Source organism: Oenanthe melanoleuca, chromosome 6 (assembly GCF_029582105.1).
Source record: "Oenanthe melanoleuca isolate GR-GAL-2019-014 chromosome 6, OMel1.0, whole genome shotgun sequence".
NCBI classification, from domain to species: Eukaryota; Metazoa; Chordata; class Aves; order Passeriformes; family Muscicapidae; genus Oenanthe; species Oenanthe melanoleuca.
The window spans coordinates 3,804,777-3,824,191 of record NC_079340.1 but is presented as its reverse complement, the minus strand read 5'-3'; the positions used below and the strand labels follow the sequence as shown (position 1 = coordinate 3,824,191).

Sequence of the window (19,415 nt, the reverse complement as noted above, 5' to 3'; positions counted from 1 at the left end):
TAAATAGACGTAGCTGCAATGGAGATGGCTCTCTCAGAAACTGTCTAAAGAACACCCAAACGATGAGTGCCCAACAAGCACCCATGATTAAGATAACCAGAGCCACCAGGAAAAATGCATCTCAATACCAGCTTCCAGTAAACCAAAACCTGCAAAATGCATCTCAATACCAGCTCCCCATAAATCAAAACCTGCCTTCATCAGAATTCATAGTCTCCCAGAATATGGTTTTGTCCAGCCCAACGCAGAGATAGAAAGCAACATGAATATGTGGAACGACAAAATAAGAAAAAGACCTCTGCTCTGGGCTAGGAAAAACTATAAAAACTGGGTTGACCAAGTTTGTGAACACTGGGGGATCTGATGCGATAGAGATTGGATCAGAGTGTGTTCACCCAGCTCCTATCCCGGGCTCGGCGCTGTCCCCTTTTGATTGTGGCTATCGAGGACTGTATTTCGGTCGCCAAATAAATATCGCTTATTTTGATCATATTTAATTCGGCTTGATCTCGTTTTTATCTATAACAACTCCATCCTGGTCAGCTGTGTCATTGGGAGCTGGATCTTCCCAGACTCAAGGGGACACCCAGGTCACCCCATTTCCCAGCCCCACATCCAGTCCTGACCTGGAGGGCTGTTCTCCAGCAGCCGCGCCGTGATGGATGCTGGGTGGAAGACAGGGCGGTTGTCATTGTCATCCAGGATGGTCACAGCCAGGCTGGCAGTGCTGTTCAGCCCCCCCACATCACTGGCCACCAGTGTGAATTCCAGCTGAGGGTCCAGCAGAGCCTCTCGGTCGATCACAGCACCGGGCTTCACCGAAACCACGCCTGCAGGAGGGGAAAAGCCTGGTGGCAGGCCACATGGGCACCTGGTGGCCCTGGGCTAGGGACAGACCAGCTGAGCCAACCCACCTGTCTTGCTGTTGATAACAAAGAGGTCTGGGGATGCCTTCAGGAGCTCGTAGGTCACCACGGCGTTGCTGCCCTGGTCAGCATCCAGAGCTAGGATGGGTGCATTGAGCATTGTGACTGGAGTCCCTGGATGAGATGACAAAAGCATTAGGGAGCGGGGCAGTCCCCCACAGGGCCCCCCTGTCCCCCTCCCACCCCGGTGACACATGAGGGACAGCAATGAATGGATGGAGGAGGTGACAGAGCCGGGCCTCGTGGGGTGTGAGGCACTGGGGGGTGGCTGCTGCAGCCTTGCAGACCGGCTGGCGAGGCCCAGGAGAGGTGGTGGGACATCCAGCTAAAAGCAAACAGACAGACACTTCCATCAGAGGGGTGGCACCAGCACCCTGCCACCAAGGGTGTCACTTGGAGGCACCCAAACCCTTTGCTTGAGATGTTACGGGACAGGATACCTGAGGTCTTGGAGCAGGGAGTAATTTACATGGCGGGAAGGCAAAACAAAATAGTAAGAACATCTTTGTCTGGGAAAGGTTTATCTGGACAGGCTGGACACCTTTAAAAGTCTCTAACCCCTGGAGCAAAGCAGTTCCAGGTGATGGAGAGATCATGAAGCCCATCCTCTTCAGGGTATTGGGCAGATGGGTGCCCTCAAGGCAGCCCCCAGGGTACCTACTGCAGCTGAGCAAATTCCAAATGGTGCTGATTTTTGACCTGTGCCAGGAAGGGTTTCCACAAACAGCATGGACCAAAGCTGTGGTCTCCTCAAGGCTGGTCAAGGCGCAAGCTCCCCAAACTCAGCATCCCTGTCCCACTGAGGGCAGCCCTGCCCTGCTCAATGTCCTGTCTCCTCCACCATGGCCAGGAGACACCTCCCCTCATCCAGCCCTGAAGGGGTCTCCAGGAGCCACATAAGGGTGTGAAGAGAGACCTACCAGGAGGAGAGTTCTCCATCACCTCGGCCTGGTAGGAGCTCTGGGTGAAGAGGGGGCGGTTGTCGTTCTCATCCGCTATGGAAATGACCAGCAGGTCAAAATCCTAAAGGAAAATTGGGACAAGAGGGCGATGACCATAATGTCCTTTCCTTGAGCTCTCCTTCCCCCTCTGCCACCTTTATTCAAAGCAGCATTCTCTGGACAGCCCTCGAAGGTGTGCAGCTGGGTCAGTCAGCCAAAGGATGCTCTACTGTCATTGTGGTTGCCCAACTCTTTAGCCCAACACTGTCCCACCTTCCATGGCACCTCCTGCTGTTGCATAGACTCAACAAATGACTTCAGACATGCCCTAGAATCTGCTGGCCCTATTCTCTGCTGGGGATGGGGTTTAGCCCCTTCCTTGCTACCCCCAGATGAGTTTTGGGGATGGGGCTGCTGTCAGAAACTGTGTGTGAAGGCCCTGCTTGTTTTTGGCCGTGGCAGGAGCCCCTTTTCCCAGCCGCCCTGCCCGTAATTACCCGCCTGGCATTGCGTATGTTCTCGGGGTTGTCCTTCACCGTCACCGTCAGCCTGTACTCGGCCACCCGCTCCCTGTCCAGCGGGCGGTTCACGTACACAATTCCACTCTGCCGGGAAAAACGAGGAGAAAACACCACGTGGGATGTGAGGAATGCCTCCCCTAGGGGCACTTCCTGCCGGGAGAAGCACAGCTGGGTCCCCACCCTCCTTTATCCCAGCATCCCACTGTTGGAGTCGGTGAGTTAGGAGATTTTCTGAATTTTTCAGAGAGAAATCGAGGTGCAGGGATTGAATTAAAGCCTTTGGATAGATGTATATTAAGTATAAGAAGTATATTAAGCCTCTCACACATAAAGTAAATATTTAAGTAGAAGTAAGTAAGTTTTAGGGTGAGTTCTAATGCTTTTAGTAAGTGAAAGGTTTCAAGTGCCACAGTAGTAGTACGAGTTCTAGCGAAGGTTGAAACACACTGATATCTTCAGCAAGAGCCTCCAGGCCCACAGCTGTAGACAAGACTTAGTCATAACAGAGCTACAGTAAAAATATTGCTTACATTTTTCACATGGAACAAGGTAAGTTGTATTTGTAGTCTTATATGTAACCTGACGTGCCAAGAAACTAGATGCTAATAAGTTAAAGAGCAGTGGCCCGAGTTTGCATCTTAGCTCGTTGAAAAGATCCTGTATGAAAGTCTGTAACCCCCTAACTGGCTGCCCCCAGCATCCCACCCCCGTGCCGTACGGTGCTGTTGATGTAGAAGGCGTTCTCCGCGTTCCCAGCCGTGATATCGAAGGTCAGGAGGGCGTTGGGGCCCTGGTCCGCGTCGCGGGCGAGGACGCGGGTGACGAAGCTGGAGACGGCGGCGTTCTCGCTCAGGGTGAGGTTCATGGGCAGGTTCAGCAGCACGGGGTCGTTGTCGTTGATGTCCAGCACGCGGACACCCACCACCATCTGCCGGGGACAGAAGCAGGGCGGGCATGTGGCGCGTATTCCCGCGCCTCCCATCCTTTTCCTGCGCTCCCCGGGCAAGAGGTGGGCTTGCCCCACTCAACCCAGCATGGAAAGGCCTAGGGACAAGGAGAAGGAGGTGGAGGGGAGGAGGATGAAGGCAGAGAGGCAAAGGGATGGAAGTGGGAGTGGGGACCGCCGTGGCAGGCTGGGGGACTCACGGTGGAGCTGAGGGGAGGCACGCCGCGGTCGCGGGCGGCGATGGTGAGGTTATAGAAGGGGATGTTCTCGCGGTCCAGCTCGGCGTCCTTCCGCACCCGCAGCTCTCCTTCCACAGGGGAGATGACAAATTCTCCTGCCGGAGACAGAGGGGCCCTGGCTCCCACCATGCACCAAGGGAGGGGCTTGTTTGGGAGCTGGGCCACCCTGGCAGCTCTGGGGACAAGCCCGTGCAGATACAGGAGGGTTGTGACAGCTGGGCACTGCGCTGGATGCACTCCCAGGCAGCAGCAGGAGCCGGGTTTGAATGGCCAGATGAGAGGTGCCTGCCCCTGTTTTCTGGGCCTTTCTGTTCCTGGGATGGCCAGAGCAGGTTGGGCTACCCCAGGAGCTGAAGGGCCTCATCCTGCCTGTTCTGGGTCAGCTGGGAGATGGGACTGAGCTCTGCCTTACAGATTCCCTGGAGTGAAGCCACCACTCCCGTCACTGAGGGACATCCAGATGTCCCCGTGGTTAGGAATGGCCCCAGCTCCTCTGCCATCTGCACCACTGGAGAGCAGCTCTGTCCCCCAACACCCTGCAAACCCCATGGGGTCTCGGGGATGAGGCTCAGTTTCTCTTTCTGCACCCCACATTTTGCCTTTTTGATTTCCTTTCACCTTTATTATTTAGCAGATACCGGGGCCACCCCCCTTCCCTCCACAAGCCCCAGCCACCCCTCTGTCCCGGCACGAACAGGTTAAGCTTCCTGTTGCTCAGAACAGGATTTCCTGGTGTCGACAGGCCGGGCTGGGAGGGAGGATGGCTTTTCTGACACGCTTCCTCCCCGTGCTCCCGCAAGCCGGGCTCTTCCACGGGGCAGATGGGGCGAGGGGCATCACCTCCATCGCCACCAGCAGCTGGGGAGAGGTGCCCCCGCTCACCCAGGGGGTCCCCGGCCACGATGCTGTATTCCACTTGTCCACTGGGCCCCGAGTCGCCGTCGTGGGCCAGGAAGGTCCAGACACGAGGGCCGGGCTGGCCCTCGGTGACATCGAAGGGACCCTCGTAGGGCCGGGGGAAGGTGGGGCAGTTGTCGTTGATGTCGTTGAGGTTCACCAGCACCTGCGGGCACACAGAAGCACGAGGGGTGTGAGAGGAGAAGGGATGGAAGGAAGGGGAAGGGAAGACCACCCTGCATGCTCACGCATGGGAAGCTGTGGATGGGTGATGCCGCAAAATGCCTCGTGTATTTCTGGCTTTTCTGGGTTTGACACACATCCAGCTCACAGCTCACAGCTCAGAGATTCAAAATTGGTTATTCCTGTCCTACAGCCACACTACAGGACTCCACGCTGCTGAACCTCTGGGCCACACACCACGGTGGGGAACCCAACCCAACAGTCCAATGTCCTCCACATCCACGCCCTAGCAGGACAGACAAAACCACAGACATGAGTTTGGCTTTCCTCCTTTTCCTTTTCCTCCAACATGCTTAATGCTTACTTAAATACCTAGGAATTAAATACTTAATTCTTAATGCTGAGCAAACTTAAAATATTGACAGGTTGCATCCTTGTGCCAACAAAACCACCTGTGGTACAGGTGGTTGTGAGAAGGACACTGGAAATGAGGCGTTTTCTGACCTCTTGGGTTGAAGCACAGTGAAATCCACCAGATGGGCATTTGTTGCTGGTTAAATCTAATCTTTACAGAGAATATATCCAAGTTTCTGCTCCGTTTCCTAGCAGTGGAGAAAACAAACACTGGCACGCCTTATCAGGGTGATGGACTTCCCATCACTGGGGATTTCAAATAATCCTCCTAAAATCTGTGTTTTCAAATGTTGCTGGCACAAACTCCTTGAGCAGTGGAGGGAGGGTGTTTCCTTCTTTCCTATCTTCCCTGGCTTTGGTGCCTGTTGCTGAAGGGGTTTCCAAGTTCATGCCTCAGCTTGAGCCAAGTGCAGGGGAAGCTCTGTCTTTGCCTGCAGCACATGGCAGCTGCTGCCTGCAGTTAAACCCCAGATCTGTCCTGGCCCACAAAGTCATCCCCAGCTGTATCAGATGCCCAAATCTGAAGGCTTTCCCTTTGTCCAAGCATGATGTCCCACTGCCAGGCTTGTGGGGACAGATTTCATCCATAGAAATTTCCCACACTGGTATGTCCCCTTCAGTTTTTCCTTTTTTTTTTCCCCTTCACACACAAGAACTTATTGCCTTTTGCGGGATTACAAAATCTGTTGCTCAATATCAGGGTGAGCTACAATGGTCCATGGCAATCAAGACAGAGGATTTAACCCATCCCTGCCACCTGCAGACCACTAAATCAATCTGGGTGTGCTGTAGAATTCGTCAGATTTTGGTTTTGGTCACAAAAATAATCAGTGCACTCCATTCCTGCAAAATATTTGCTTTGGAGCTGCTCCCCTGCCTTCCCCAGTCTTTGAGCAGTGCTCTAAGTTCAGGTCACTATGACCCAGGGAAAATAGAAAGAGCTACAGAGAAAAGCAACATAAAAATGACTAGAGGCTTTAAATAACCTACTTACAAGGGGAAAGGGAATGTTAAAAGCACATAAATAACAAGAAATGATAAAGATGAAATTATTTGCTGTAGCAACGCCTTACTACCTGCTGTCCCTTCAAGCAGGAAGGACCAAGAGGACATCACATAATACAACTTAAAAGGAGTTTGTCTATGTCTTTGCAGGACCAATTGACTGGGCTAATCAACCCAGGAGCATCTCTTTGTGCGTGACCCTGTTTTGAAACACCCTCGAGCGAGCAACTGGGCAAACCGGCCACAGCTGGGAGAAGCAACTGGAAGGAGATGTGAAACTGCTCAGCAAGTGGGAACTCCTTGACCCCAGAGAGGCCACAGTGCCACAACCGCCCCTCCCTCCCCGCCAGCTCCTCACCGTGGCGGTGGACGTCAGCCGGCGCGAGGGGACGGGGCACTGGTCGGTGGCAGTGACGATCAGGGTGTAGCGCCCGTGGCTGATCTCGTAGTCCAGCTCCTTCACCGTGCGGATCTCGCCCTGCAGGGACAGGGGAGAGCGGCTGGGAGTGATGGCAGCAGGGCAGGGACACGCCTGGGACGGGGCTGTGTCCGTACTGACCGTGGCGTTGTCGATGCGGAAGGTGCCCAGGATGTTGCCTTCGGTGATGGCGTAGGTCACCGTGCCGTTGGGACCCTCATCCTGATCCAGGGCCTGCACGGTGACCAGGGTGGCGTTGAGGGTGGAGGGACCCTCGTCGAGGGTCACCTCGTAGAGCGGCTGCCGGAAGGCGGGAGCGTTGTCGTTCTCGTCCAGGATGGTGACGAACACCGTGGTGGTGGCCTGTGGGACACGGGACACGGCGTTAAGGACCGTGGAGACACTTTCTGGGCAGTGTCTGGAGCTGGATCTGCCAAGGTCAATGGGCTCAACGCTGCCAAGAGACCCAAACAGATTCTGAATGAAATGAGCCGTGGCTTGAGACGCGCTTCTGGGTACGGGGACAAATGTGCAGAGATTAAATCACACCCTTGCTCCCAAGCAAAGCGTGTCTCTGTGGGATCCCTCCTCTTTTCACTGGCAACACCAGGGAGCAGCCCATGGCACAGGGAAAACCAGACACTGAACCCCACTGTGCCTCCCTGCCTTTGGAGGAGTCCTTGAGAGTCCTTGCCTTGCCATGGGGACACATTGGTTGTTACTAAGTGTGGCAAAATGGATGGAAAACACCCAGAGATGATGCTGCCATGGCCCAGGGGAGGAACAAAACTGAGCATCTTGAACAACTGGGCTGACCTTCCATGGTCCCACCACCTCCCTGCTGACCACAATGTCACTGCTGGTGACTGGAGCCTCTTCCAGCTGGCCCTGCATGGGCACCTGGATGTCCTGGCTGTCACCTGGGGATGGGGAGGTGACAATGGCACACCACTCTGCCTAAGGGCTTGGCACAGAGGTGGGGGCTTGGGACAATAAACCATTTCCTTGGGGTGTCTGGGCTCCATGCCTACACCTTTCCCACAGCAACAAATTTCTTCCAGCCAGCCAAAGGTTGCATTTTTTTTTTTTGGCAGGAGCATCACAGCTGTGTTTGCTGTAAAAAACACAATGCCACACGGTAATTAGGTACTTTTCTATTTCCCTGAACACTCCGGATCCAGAGCAGGCAAGCAGCAAAGTTTCCTGTGGTTTGCAAAACTCCCCGTGCCTCTGGGCTCCACTTTCCAGGGAAGGCTGACTGGAAATGAGGCAGCTCCCAGCTGCAGCCAGAGATTTTGTTGATGCCTTTGGAATGAAGAGAGGCTCCAGGAGGAATTATGCGTCAGACCACGGGGCTGCTTTGCTATTTCAGGGCAGAGTGTAAACTCTGTAGGAGGGGGATGCTTTGCTCCCATTTTTTGGGGGGGAAAAGCTCAGTCCCCTTTTCCAAGCCGGCATTGCTCTGAGTAGCCCTTCCCTGTACCTGCCTGTTCAATCCCGGGAAAAGTTCTGCCTCCTTAATCCTCACAAACACGGGGAAAACGAGCAAAGTCACAACCCTGCCCAAGGAAAGGGATGGAGATCAGCCCCCGCAAATCCCTTGGAGCGGCGAGCATCCTCCTTAGCCCCCCAAAATCGCACGCAGGGGGGACCAGGCGGCTCTAAGCGAGGCTGTAAGGGGAGAAACCCAGCAAGGGGATGGGGTCCGAAGCCATCCCCACCCGCGGGTGCTCCCTGCAGCCTCTCACCTCCGGGGGGTGCTCGCCGTTCTCGGCAGGGCTGCGATGAAATTTCCTGTGTGTGTGTGCGAGTCCGGCTGGCGCGGCGGGGCTGCTCAGAGCATGCGGTGGCTCCGCAGAGGCCACCTCGGTGTCCCCTGTCCCCCTGCCACCATGGGGACAGCGAAGCCCCGGACCGGGCTGCTCCTGGCTGCGCTCTGCCTGCTGGCTTCCCACGGTAAGCAACAGCTCGCTTTCCTCTGCTCCCTGCCCGGACAAACTCTCCTCACTCGGGGCACCGTGCTCGCCTGCGCTCCGGCACAAGGAGTCTGGGGTGTTTGGTTTATTTGCTCTCTTCCCCTGTAATTTTTGTGTGTTGGTCATCAAGCCAGTGCTTCACACGGTGCTGGGGTAAAGGGGCCGCAGGGGGAACTGCTGTTCTAAAACTCTGAGAACTGTTTTTGGTTTTTTTTGTTTTTTTTTTTCTTCCTCTACTTTGATCTAACATGCGTGGAAGGAGAGCAGCCCCTTGCCCCGCCAGCCTCCCGCTGGAGACTCCGGGCTGGAAAAGCTGCACGGCGCTTTTCCCCGGCGGGGTGGGGGTCCCAGGGTGAGAAGACCCTTGCAGCAGCCCTGGGGCAGCGGAGAGAGGGGATCTGTGCCAGCGGGGCTGGGATGCCCTCTCTAAGGATGCTGCGCTCCGCCGGGATGTGCCGGGCAGCTTCTCCGGCTGGGCAACCGGGCACACTCCGAATTCCCGCAGGGAGCGCTTCCCAGGGCTGGCTGATATCAGGGGGATGCTTTGGGAGGGGGCTGCTTCATGCCCCGGCTGGCAGTTTTGGCTCCGGGGCTCCGGGGCCAGGCGGCGGAACGGGGGCGGCGGCATTAAAACCGCGGATCCACTCCGGGCGATGACCCAGAGAAGGAAGTCGCAGGCGGAGGATGAGCGCGGGGTTTGGCTTCGCTCTCTCTCCCGGGACGAAGCGATTGCCTCCACGATTTCTGCCAGCGCATCTCCAGGAAGAAAAAGCGCCCGGAGCTGTCCCACGGCAAGGCTGGCGTGGATTGAACCCCGTTTTTGCTCCGGCATCAGGGAGCAATTCCCAGCATCTCCACGGGGATCTGAATGACTTCATTTATGCATCTGGGACTGAGCTTCAGGCCTTCTGCAATGCAACAATCTCGGGTGCTGGTGTTCAACGCGAGGCTGGCGCCAGAGGAACTGAGCTTTGCGCAACCCCGCGCCTGCCAAAACTTTCTGAAACCCCCCTCCGGCGAATTTTAGCAGGGATTGATGGAGAAGCAGCCCTTGGAGACATCCAGCTTGGGGATGCTGGCAGCAAGGTGGATGGGGAAGTGGCTCCTCTTCACCAAAGGATGGAGGCTGAGCTGGGCTTTCCAAAATCGCATCCCAAGTGCCGCCCCCCGAGCCAGGGCTGTGCTGGAAGAGGAGCAAGGCTGCTCCCTCCACTGCCTGGATGATGGGTACCCCCGCTGCTGGAAAGCCATCTGGCCCCTGGGGTGCAGGAGATGAGGGCTGTTAACGTGTCTCGGGCATCTCCAGCAAGTTTTTTCTCTCCTCTTCGTTTCGTGCTCGAAGTTCTTCTGCAGAGCTGCAGATCTCACCTGGCTGATAACTCTGGAGCATAATCACAGCACGGTGATGATGGGGCTCAGGGCACTTTGATGTGAGTCCCCAGAAGAGGAGGAAAGCGGAATTCCTCACTCCAGCTCTGTCTCCAGCAGCCCCTCCTCTGCAGCAGATGAGCCCCTCCAAAGGCTCCATCCCCTGATCCCCTCAGATTTCCTCAGAGTGGAAAGAGGCAGCCTGATGTGGAAATCACTTCTCAAGCACAGAAATGCAGATCAAACACCTGGGGATCAAACACAGGAGAAGCAGCCAGGAGAGGCTCTTGGTCACTGACCCAGGATCTGGTGTGAAATCTTGGTTTATTTAAGCTGTTGGTTGGCCAAGCAGCACAGGTTTCTGCACCTTTTTTCTGGTTCTGTTTTGTCTGAAGTTCCCAGGTGTCAAGAGAGTGATGCCAGCACTGGGATGTACCAACACCGCTCTGGGCTCTGCGCTGCACAATGCAACAGGGCTGGAGACAAAGTTATTGAGGTGCCAAAGAGGAAAAGGGGCACTTTTGGCACCTGCTTGAGACCTCCTCTGTCTTCACCAGATGGTGACAAGACAACAGCTCTCAGCTCAGCCCTCAACTGGTCCAACCAGCTGGAGATGCGCAGAGATGGGCATCTGGCTTTATTTTGGCGTTTGCCATCAGCTCTGGCTTCAAAGGGGTGTGGAAGGAGCCAAGGGCTCTGGGCACGGAAGAAGCCCAGGAGATTAAAGATCCATGGGCTTTAGCACAAAGGCACCACCAGGAGATGCTTCCTCTGGGCTCCATCTGGCATCCAGCATGTGTTTGAAGCCGGGGTACATCTCGGGGAGGGAGCACCAGCTGTCCTGGCACTGCTCCGGGCTGTACCGTGCCTTGCCAGATGCCGTCTCCTCGTCTCCAAGGCTTTGGAGAGCCTTCCCCCGCTCGGGAGAAGGAAGGGAAGCCTGAAACGCTGAAGGTTGCACACATGGTAACCTCTGCCCCTCCCCGAGAGCGTGGGCTGCGCTGCCTTTCCATCCAGACGGTTCCCATCAAGCTCCGGAGGCGGAGGCTGGATGGTTCAGCAAGGCAGAGCTGCGCAAGCCGTGCGGGGATGAGCGGGGCTCGGGCTGAGGGGGCGTGTGTGGAAAACAAAAGGCTCCCGCAGATACTTTTGGAAGGTGTTGGAAGTGTGGCTTCCTCCAATAGAGCCCTGGCTTCCCTTCCTGTGGCTCCCAGGAGAGCCCCGATGTGAATGGGGCACTTCCCCTTGCAGCAGGTATGGAGAAGCACATCCGAGTTTGCCTTTTGTGCTCGGTGCTTTGGCAAGGAGCTGGGGGACCTGCTCTGCTGCCTGCCAGAACCCATCCAGCCTGGCTGTGCATCCTGGCCCCAGCAGCACCCGAGGGTAAGGAGAAGTCAGGGCTTGAAAACGAGACTTGAGCTGAGGCCACACGAACCTCTGGCCCGGAGCAGCTCCGGGGATGTGCTGCGGGGAGCAGGAAGCAATCAGCCCGAGTGGTCAGGCAAAGGTCACTCCATCCCTGGCTCTGGGGGCTCCTTGGCACTGTGGGCTCCAGAGCAACGTGGCTGATGTTCTTTCCTGTCCCTGCAGAGCACCCTCAGCACTCAGGGGCTGCTCTTGCACCGTCACCGAAGAGTCAGAGATAACCACAGGCGGTGGAAGGCATGTTTTTGGTTTCACTCTCTCCAGCTGGGCCAGACAGGTGACACAGTGGCTCTGCTCGAGGAGGAGGATGCTCTCTGGGTGGCCTAGCAGCGGGGAGCCTCTGGCCTGGCTGGATGTTTGTGGGCAGGCACATCACCCCCTGCCTGTGATCGACGCCCTCTCGATACAGCGAGCGAGAAACCTCAAAACGAAACGTGGCCAAGCTAATCGCACAACAGGATGTTACCAAAACTAAAAAAAAAAACAAACCAACAAAACCCATCTTGTCCTGGTAACATCTCCTCTCTGCTGCAAACCAGCCCCAGAAGCCTCTGTTCCACAGTAATTTAAAGTAAATAAACCCAGAATCTGCTTTTTCTCCAGATTTCAAAGTGAAGTTAGCACTTCTGCAAACACGAAGGAGGGGCAAGGCCAGGGCACCAAAACCTCTCCTGTTTTTGCACTTTTCCCTCCCCTGACCCAGCAGTACCCCCCCATCCACGTGCTGAGGAAAGACCAGCATTTCCATAGTGTGCCCCTTGCTCCTGCTCCTGCCAAGCCTCCTGCCCAAGTCCCAGAACTTCTTTCTGAAAATCACTTTCATTTTCCAGCAGCTCCCCACCAGCATCAGCCAGTTCCCCCTTTTCTTCCCTGGGGGCTGAAAAACAAGGAGGGTGGGACCTGCTCCCCGCCTTTCTGTTTGTTTTTGCTCCTTTTGTTTATTTTTGCAGCAGTGCTTGTGTTTCCTCCTTCACAAGCCATAACCCTGCTGCCTTGCTTCTCCTCTCATTCTCCTTCACCTCCCTGCCCTGGAGAAGCTTCTGCCTCCCTGCTGCTGATGCTTAACTGTATTTAAAGCAGAGAAGATTTCTAAGGTGAAGTTGTGCTCCCAGCCCTGCTACAAAATCCTGGAATGATCTGGGTTAGAAAGGAGCTCAAGATCATGTATTTTCAACACCTTCCACTATCCCAGGTTGTTCAGAGCACTGTCCAACCTGGGCTTGGGTGTTTCCAGGGATGGGGCAGCCACAGCTCCTCTGGCACCTTGTGCCAGGGCCAACATTAGTGGTGGGTTTTCATTTGGGCACTTCTGCTGCAAACTCGGGTGTCTTGGGTTGCAATACAAGATGTGGCCAGAAATGTGAATTCTGTCACCATCTGTTGAAGTGGGTGGGGCAGTGACCTTTATCTCCTGGCACATATTATCTGCTAATGGGCCACCTTTAAACCAGCTGGGGCAATCATCTTTATCTTTTCCACAACCCATCCACCCTCCAGGAAGATATCATCTGCTGCTGGCCCATTCAGTCCCACTGTGTGACTGATAAAATTCCATCATCCCACTGGGAGATGCTCCAGCCAGGGGAGCAGCCAAGCCTTTCCTACCCAGATAAAAACTGAGATTTTGGACAGCAAGTTATCCATCTTTCCACTGGATTCCAGAGGAAAGCTGGATCTTTCCACACCATCCTTCAGAGTAAAACTGCACCTTCTACAGGATCATGGCTTGAACCACATCTGCCACTGCAGGAGGATGCAGCCACCATTGAATGGGACTGTGCCAACACCCTGACTGACTGACGGGTGTCAGCTTGGATTCTGACTCTGTCAGTGATTTTTGGGATTGTTCTTTGTAATACTGTATTCTATTTTAATTTTCCTAGTAAAGAACTGTTATTCTTAATTCCCCTATCTTTGCCTGAGAGCCCCTTAATTTCAAATTTATAATAACAATTTGGATGGAGGGGGTTTACATTCTCCATTTCAAAGAGAAGCCTTTATTGGCAGACACCTGCCCTTCAAACCAAGACATGGGGGTAAGCCCAGGCTGTGCCTCTTGTCCCTGGCAGGAGGAAGGGCAGCAGCTTTCCTGATCAGCACCCCCTTCTCGCTGTGCGTGTGCCCCGAGGGCCAGAACGTCACCCTGAGCTGCCGCATCAGCGGCGCCCTGGCCGAGCGCCACGACCTGCTCTACAAAACCTGGTACTTCAGCAGCACGGGCGACCAGAGCTGCTCCGACAAGAGGCACGTCCGCAACGCCACCGAGAAGGAGCTGCACCACGACCTGGCCAGGCACCACAACGGCTCCCAGAAATCGCCCCCGGGCCGGCACCGCGGCGTGGAGCTGGTGCCCGACCGCCACGGCGCCTTCCACATCGTGGTGATGAACCTGACGCTGCAGGACAGCGGGAATTACTGCTGCTACGCCGTGGAGGTCCGGAGGGAAGGGCACGGCAAGCCGCGCACCGCGCAGGTGGCTCACGGCTTCGTGGAGCTGCAGATCCAGCCAGGTGGGTGGTGCCAGGGGAAGGGGCTGGGAAATCGAATTTTTTTTTGGCTGCTGCAAGTCAAAGGGCAGCGGATGTTGTTGGTGGTTTGAATTAGAGGTAGGCAGCGATGAAACATTTAAAAAAAAAAAATAAAATTCTTAGTAACTAGAGGGGCTGGAATGCAGTAAAATCTGTGGTACATAGTTTCACTGATCTTCCTCAACCTCCTTCTGGCAGAGAGGAAAACAAGGCTCAACTTAAAAGGAGCTGAGTGAGGGCTCACAGATAACCTTGGGACAGCAGCCCAGAGGGAGAGGCATGAGGGAGGGGAAGGCATCTCCTGGCCTTGATTTGCAGCATTAGATAACTTTTAGTTTAGACTGAAAAAACAAGAGGCTGCACAGTCAGCAATGGGCCCTGCTGCCATGGACAAAGGGGGTCTTGCAGCAGGGGTCTCAGTGAGCACTTCCCAGGATTAAACTCCTGCTTTGGGTTGCTCCGGGATGAGCAATATTCTCAACACCAGGGAGAAAAGGCAAGGACAGCCAGCAGGTTGGGAGTTCTGTGGGAATTCTGAGTGAGTCCTGAGCTTTTCTGTTCTCTTCTGCAGGCAAAGGAGGGCTTCAAAACTGCACATTTCACACTGCCACCGGCAAAGGTAAAGGGAAAAAAAACCCTCTTTCAACATGCTGCTCACCATCCTGGCCCACACATTCCCTAGGGATCACTGCCAGTGCTCACAGAGCTGGGTGTTCCAATGCTGAGCCTTCTTTAGCCCATCCCCTGGCCCTGGCTGTCCTGAAGCCCACTGGAGATCACTCACCCTGTTGTTCTAAAGCACCTGATCCCTCTCCCAAAACAAGGATTCAGCAGCCACGAGCAGGTGGGAAGGGACAGAAGGAGCTGCAAGAACCTCTTGCTACACCCCGAGCCTCCTCTGCCTCGAGCAGGGGAAACCCAAGTCTTGCTTGAGTGCCCAGACAGTGTGGGGCTCCCCCAGAGCTGTGTCTAGACATGGAGATGCCCACACTCCACTGTGCAGCTGGTTTCTTGCTGAGTTGCTCTATCCCCCTTTTCTGGCTCCTAAATGGGCAGATTTGGCTAAAATTGTCTTGCAGCATGCCCAGACAAGGGAAGCAGCTCCTGGTCCCCACGAGCTGTGCTTTCTTGTCCCTAACCTTCAGTCTCAAGTGCTGGGACACCCTGCCCTGTCAGGAAAAAAAGAGGAAAATGTCCCCTCCTAAAACACAGAGGGGCAAGAAGCTGCTTCTTCAGATGGAGGTGCAGGAGAGGAGCTGACCTGCCCTTGATTTAAGCAGCCCTCAGCCTCACCATGAACCATCCCACAAGGACCTGGATGGTCACAGATGTGCCTGCAGGCTGCCAGCCTTCCTGTGGGTCACATTCTCCAGGGGCACATTAATTATCAGAGGCTAATTAACAACAAGCCCTTTGATACCCGAGCACTTTGAGGCTGGCAGTGGGTCAGAGTCAGCTCTCCAAAGTTGCTGGGAGCTTTTATCAGGGCTTCTCTCGTATCTAGAAGACCAAAAACCTTGGGATATCCTGCAGCAGTGAAGGACTGTGGTCAGGGCTCCAACAGGACTGGCTCAGAGCTTATCTCCACAGCTGGCAAGCACATCCCAGTGTGGATCCCATGTGTGTGGGAGCCACATTGCAACACAGGGCTGCTCTGTGCTGGTCTTTAAGGTCTCCTCCATCCCAAACAATCCTGTGATTTTGGCTCAGGGAAGCCAAGGTGGATGGGAGGGTTCACCTCTGCTCTCTTGTGTTGCAGATATCACGGCCGCTGCTCTGGCCACGGGCGCCTGCATCGTGGGCATCCTCTGCCTGCCCCTCATCCTGCTCCTCATTTACAAGCAGAGACAGGCTGCCACCAGCAGACGTATGTACCAGGACACCCAGCTCATCCCCTGGGCTTCCCCAGCCTGGCAAAGCTGGATGGGCTGTGCCGCACTGGGATCAGCTCTCCGGCTGCCCCAAGCCCCAGGGAGTGGGAGTGGTGGCCCAAAGACAAGTCCTCCTTGCCAGGTGCCTCCTGCAGAGCTGTCCTGGGAAGGACCAGGCAGGGAGTGTGGCACAGGAGGGCACTGAGACTGCTGAGCCCTCTCCTCCACACCCACTGCCAGAGCCTTCTCATTTACTCACCCCTCCCTCCACTGCAGCCTGAAATAGAAGCTTTGCCTTCTAAGTCACTGAAAGGCATTGCTTGCACTTTTTTCTCTTTAAAAAGACCCCTGGCATGACCTGCAGCTGGCCAGGTCTCCCCTCTGCTGCCCCAGCTCTCGAATCCCAGCCAGCTGCCAGCTCCTGCCCGTGCTTGGCTCTCAGAGATTTCGGTAATTGGGCGGAAAGGGGCACCACCTTAACTGGCAGAGGCGTTTCATCAGCCCTTGGGCAAGCAGGGGCCCTGTGGTTTTCCTCTCCCAGCTCGGTGGGGGCTGTGTGGCTCCTTTGGAGAAGTGGTTTGTGCAGCAGCAGCAGGCGCAGTGCCAGAATGGGAGCTGTGCTCTCCACAGCCATCCCTTTTAGCACTGCCTGGGCTGCAGCTCCCACCTCCACCTGCAAAGCATCACCTGGATGCTGCTTCACCCCAGAGGGCAGTCAAAATCCAGGGGGTTTGCCCCTCAGGTGTCATGGGCCAGGCTATTTCCACACAGCACTTTTCTTTGGCGCAGTTTGGGACAAAACTCGAGCATCCCAGCTCAGGCATCCAGCAGAGCCAGGCTGTGGGATCTGCTGCAGCAAAGGGGGTGAGGGAATACCTGACACCAGCCAAGGGTTTGCAGGTGGTGTTTGCACAGCCCCAGAAGGGTGATGGCTGCATCCAGGCATGAGAGGACTGCAGCTGCACCTCACTTCACTCCCTGCCTGCAGAAGTGTCTCTTCCCCTTCTTTGGGTCTCAGCCTGGGAGGAAGCTGGGTTGGGGAGTGAACAAGGTGGGAGAGGGCACAGAGGGATGCACAGAGACACCAGAGCACAGCACTGGCTCAGGGCATGGGGCTGGGCTTTGTGCTGCCAGCACTCACCAAACATTTTGTCTTTGGCAGGTGCCCACGAGCTTGTCAGGATGGATAGGTAAGGAAACCCACGTGCCCCCAGCTTTCCCCACCTCCTCACATGCCCTTGCAGCCTGCACCCCACACCCTGCAGAGCTCTTGTCCTTTCCTCATTCCCCTTGCAGCCTGCACCGATCAGCCTGGCAGAGTGAAAGGGATGCTGCTGTCACCCACGCCCTGAGCCCTTTCCCTTTCTGGGAAATCACTGTTTCTCTTCCCTATCTCCAAGTGGGAAGTGCATCCTTCCGTTTTTCAAGGGCCTGCCTCTCCCTTCACCCCAGGAAGAGCCTGGAACCACTTTGGCTGAACCTTCCCCCTGCACTGGGCTCCCCATTTGCTCTCAGCTGAGGTGCCACCACCTGAACCTGCTCCCTGCCCTGCTTGCCTGCTCCCAATGCTCAAACTTCCAGCTACCAGCTAAAAGAGAGCAAAACTAAGCTGAATCCAGATAGTTACAAGGTCTTTTAAAGCTAAACAGTCCAATTAAAAGCTAACACCTATATTATTTATCCTTTTGACCCAATAACCAAACTCCTGTGACCCGCAGTGCAGCACAAACTATCCAACCAAAAACTAGGAAGAAGAAGGGAGAAGAAGGGAGAAGAAGGAGGAAGGAGACAACTCCCAAGAACCTCCATCTTGTCCCATATCTATTACTATATTCTAAAAGCCCCAAATTCCAAACCATGTGAAAGCAAACACTTCTATTCTAGCTACACACCCATGATTTTAACTCCATCACTCAAATCTGGAAGCCTTCTCCAAGCCCTCAAGTCAAAAACAGTGTTCCCTTGAGGGAGGGGTTCAGGCAGCACAGAAAGTTCAAAACTCCCAGGCTTCTGGGTTCCAGCACCTGGGGGTTTTTCAAAAAGGCAAACAAAACAGAAATAAAATGCTTTTTTTTTGTCTCACAGCAAGTGCCCAGGGCATCGAAAACCCCGTGTTCGAGGCGGTGCCGCCGGCGGGCGCGGAGCCACGGCCCCGGCCCCAGCTGTCCTATGTGGCCAGCAGGCTGCCCTCAGAGTCTGGCAGGCACCTGCTCTCCGAGCCCAGCACCCCCCTGTCCCCCCCTGGCCCCGGGGATTGCTTCTTCCCCACCCTGGGTGAGTGACTGGGGATGCAGAGCCCCTCTGGGGGCTGCGGGAGAGGTGGGATGGGAAGGGTTAAATAGCAGCAGCATGCTTGGTGTTGTGTGGGAAGATGGGAGGGACCCAAACCCTCTGTTTTCCACCCAAAAGCAGAGCTCTGCTTCACTTCCTGGAATGACATCCCTTCAGCTGTAAGCTGGGCTGATATCCCTGCTGTGCCCTTTTCCAGATCCTGTTCCCGACTCACCTAATTCCTTGAAAGCCTAAAGACCCCAGAGGAAACCACACATCCTGCAGCCCAAGACAACAGCCCCAGGAGAGTGGCAGGTCCAGGGGCAGCAATGCCTTAGGAAATGAAGCTGTGTGCAGGATTCCTGCCCTTTTCTCCCATCCTGCCACTGCTCTGGGACTGGAAGCGAACCTCTCCTGCTCGGATCTCGATTTTTAACTGCGTGGCTCTCTACTGCTCACGTTTCACAGACTGGCTGAAAGCTGAGGATGTGGGGATGATGGAAGGATGTCCTGCACCTGCAGACTTCCCTGAGGATTAACTTATTGCCAGGGTCTGAGCTCTGCAACATCAACATTTTTCTGGATCCTTGACTGAACATCCTCTCTGGGAGTGGATGGTAAAATACTTTATTCAGCATGGAACAAAACAGGATCACCAGCCAACCTTGTACTACCTTTTTCTCTGCAAAACAGGAAGGGGAGAGGCTCCCTGCTGCCACCAGAGCCTTCTTTCCTTACCAGCCTTTAGAAATGGCCATGGACTTGTGATGCTGCTGCCTTTTCAGCAAGGACACACATTGGGAGGAGCCTCATTTCTGCTGCGGTTTTATCCTTGGCTTGGGATAAGGGCAATTTATCTTTCTGTTTGTTTCATTATCAGTGCTGATTAAAAGGGAAAAAAAGGATGTTTATGGTTTTGGTTTTTTGCTTTTTTTATTTTTTTTAAATGCCTGTCAATTAGGAAGTTCATCTGGAGGGTGTTGCTGTGAGGTGGCTGAGAGCCCCTGTGGGGAGCTGGAGGCACTGGGGGCAGAGTGGGAAATGCTAAGGATGGCTTCCCCTTGCCCTGCTGGGGCCAGCACGGCCAGAGCAGAGCAGCCAGAGCTGGGGCCACTGTGAGAGGGCTCTGTGGTGCCCTGGGGCACGTGGGTGCAGCATCTGAACACAGCATCTGGCATGGCTTATCCAAAAGAAACTCCAGCGTGACTCAGCCCCGGTGATGATATCAAACCTTGTGGCAGACGCTGTTACTCAGAGTGAGCTTGCTTTGTTGGTTTGTTTTGTTTTGTTTTGTTTTGTTTTTTCTCTTGTTTCTTTTTTGTTGTAAGGTGGGTAAAAAAATGGCCACGAGACAAACATAAACATTAGTCATAGCAAAACAGAGCCAGATCTGAGCAGGCAGTGTGGCCAGGCAGAGGGAGCATCCCTGGCAGCGCAGGAATTTCGGCTGGAAGGAACAGTGTTTGCCTCTGGAGTGGGCAGCTGC

The 19,415-nt window shown here is 54.9% G+C and overlaps 2 protein-coding genes across 3 annotated transcripts in view; one reads left to right on the top strand and one right to left on the bottom strand.

Moving 5' to 3' along the window:
• CDH23 (cadherin related 23) overlaps positions 1-19,415 on the bottom strand; it is a 157,787-nt gene that overhangs the window by 11,268 nt on the left and 127,104 nt on the right. Inside the window, 10 exon segments of the mRNA XM_056495621.1 lie at positions 627-830; positions 915-1,095; positions 1,097-1,251; positions 1,847-1,949; positions 2,365-2,472; positions 3,107-3,316; positions 3,535-3,668; positions 4,456-4,636; positions 6,431-6,550; positions 6,632-6,853. Of these exon segments, the coding sequence (XP_056351596.1) occupies positions 627-830; positions 915-1,095; positions 1,097-1,251; positions 1,847-1,949; positions 2,365-2,472; positions 3,107-3,316; positions 3,535-3,668; positions 4,456-4,636; positions 6,431-6,550; positions 6,632-6,853 (1,618 nt within the window).
• Positions 7,861-18,834, top strand: VSIR (V-set immunoregulatory receptor). 2 transcript variants are annotated; one of them, XM_056495627.1, is made up of 7 exons: positions 7,861-8,446; positions 13,329-13,769; positions 14,359-14,406; positions 15,547-15,654; positions 16,821-16,848; positions 17,748-17,932; positions 18,147-18,834. In XM_056495627.1, the coding sequence occupies exons 1-7, from the start codon at positions 8,275-8,277 to the stop codon at positions 18,182-18,184; spliced, it is 1,020 nt and encodes a 339-aa protein (XP_056351602.1). In that variant the 5' UTR covers positions 7,861-8,274; the 3' UTR covers positions 18,185-18,834. The 2 variants fall into 2 exon arrangements, with proteins under 2 accessions (XP_056351602.1, XP_056351603.1); XM_056495628.1 differs by having other exon boundaries at positions 17,744-17,932.

What these genes read in the sequence shown, in the direction of transcription:
- VSIR (XM_056495627.1), top strand. Translation starts at nt 8,275, where the DNA reads ATGAAATTTCCTGTGTGTGTGTGCGAGTCCGGCTGGCGCGGCGGGGCT. An exon ending in ACAGGCTGCCACCAGCAGAC is followed by an intron (nt 15,655 to 16,820) that starts GTATGTACCAGG and finishes TGTCTTTGGCAG; the next exon opens with GTGCCCACGAGCTTGTCAGG. An exon ending in GAGCTTGTCAGGATGGATAG is followed by an intron (nt 16,849 to 17,747) that starts GTAAGGAAACCC and finishes TCTCACAGCAAG; the next exon opens with TGCCCAGGGCATCGAAAACC.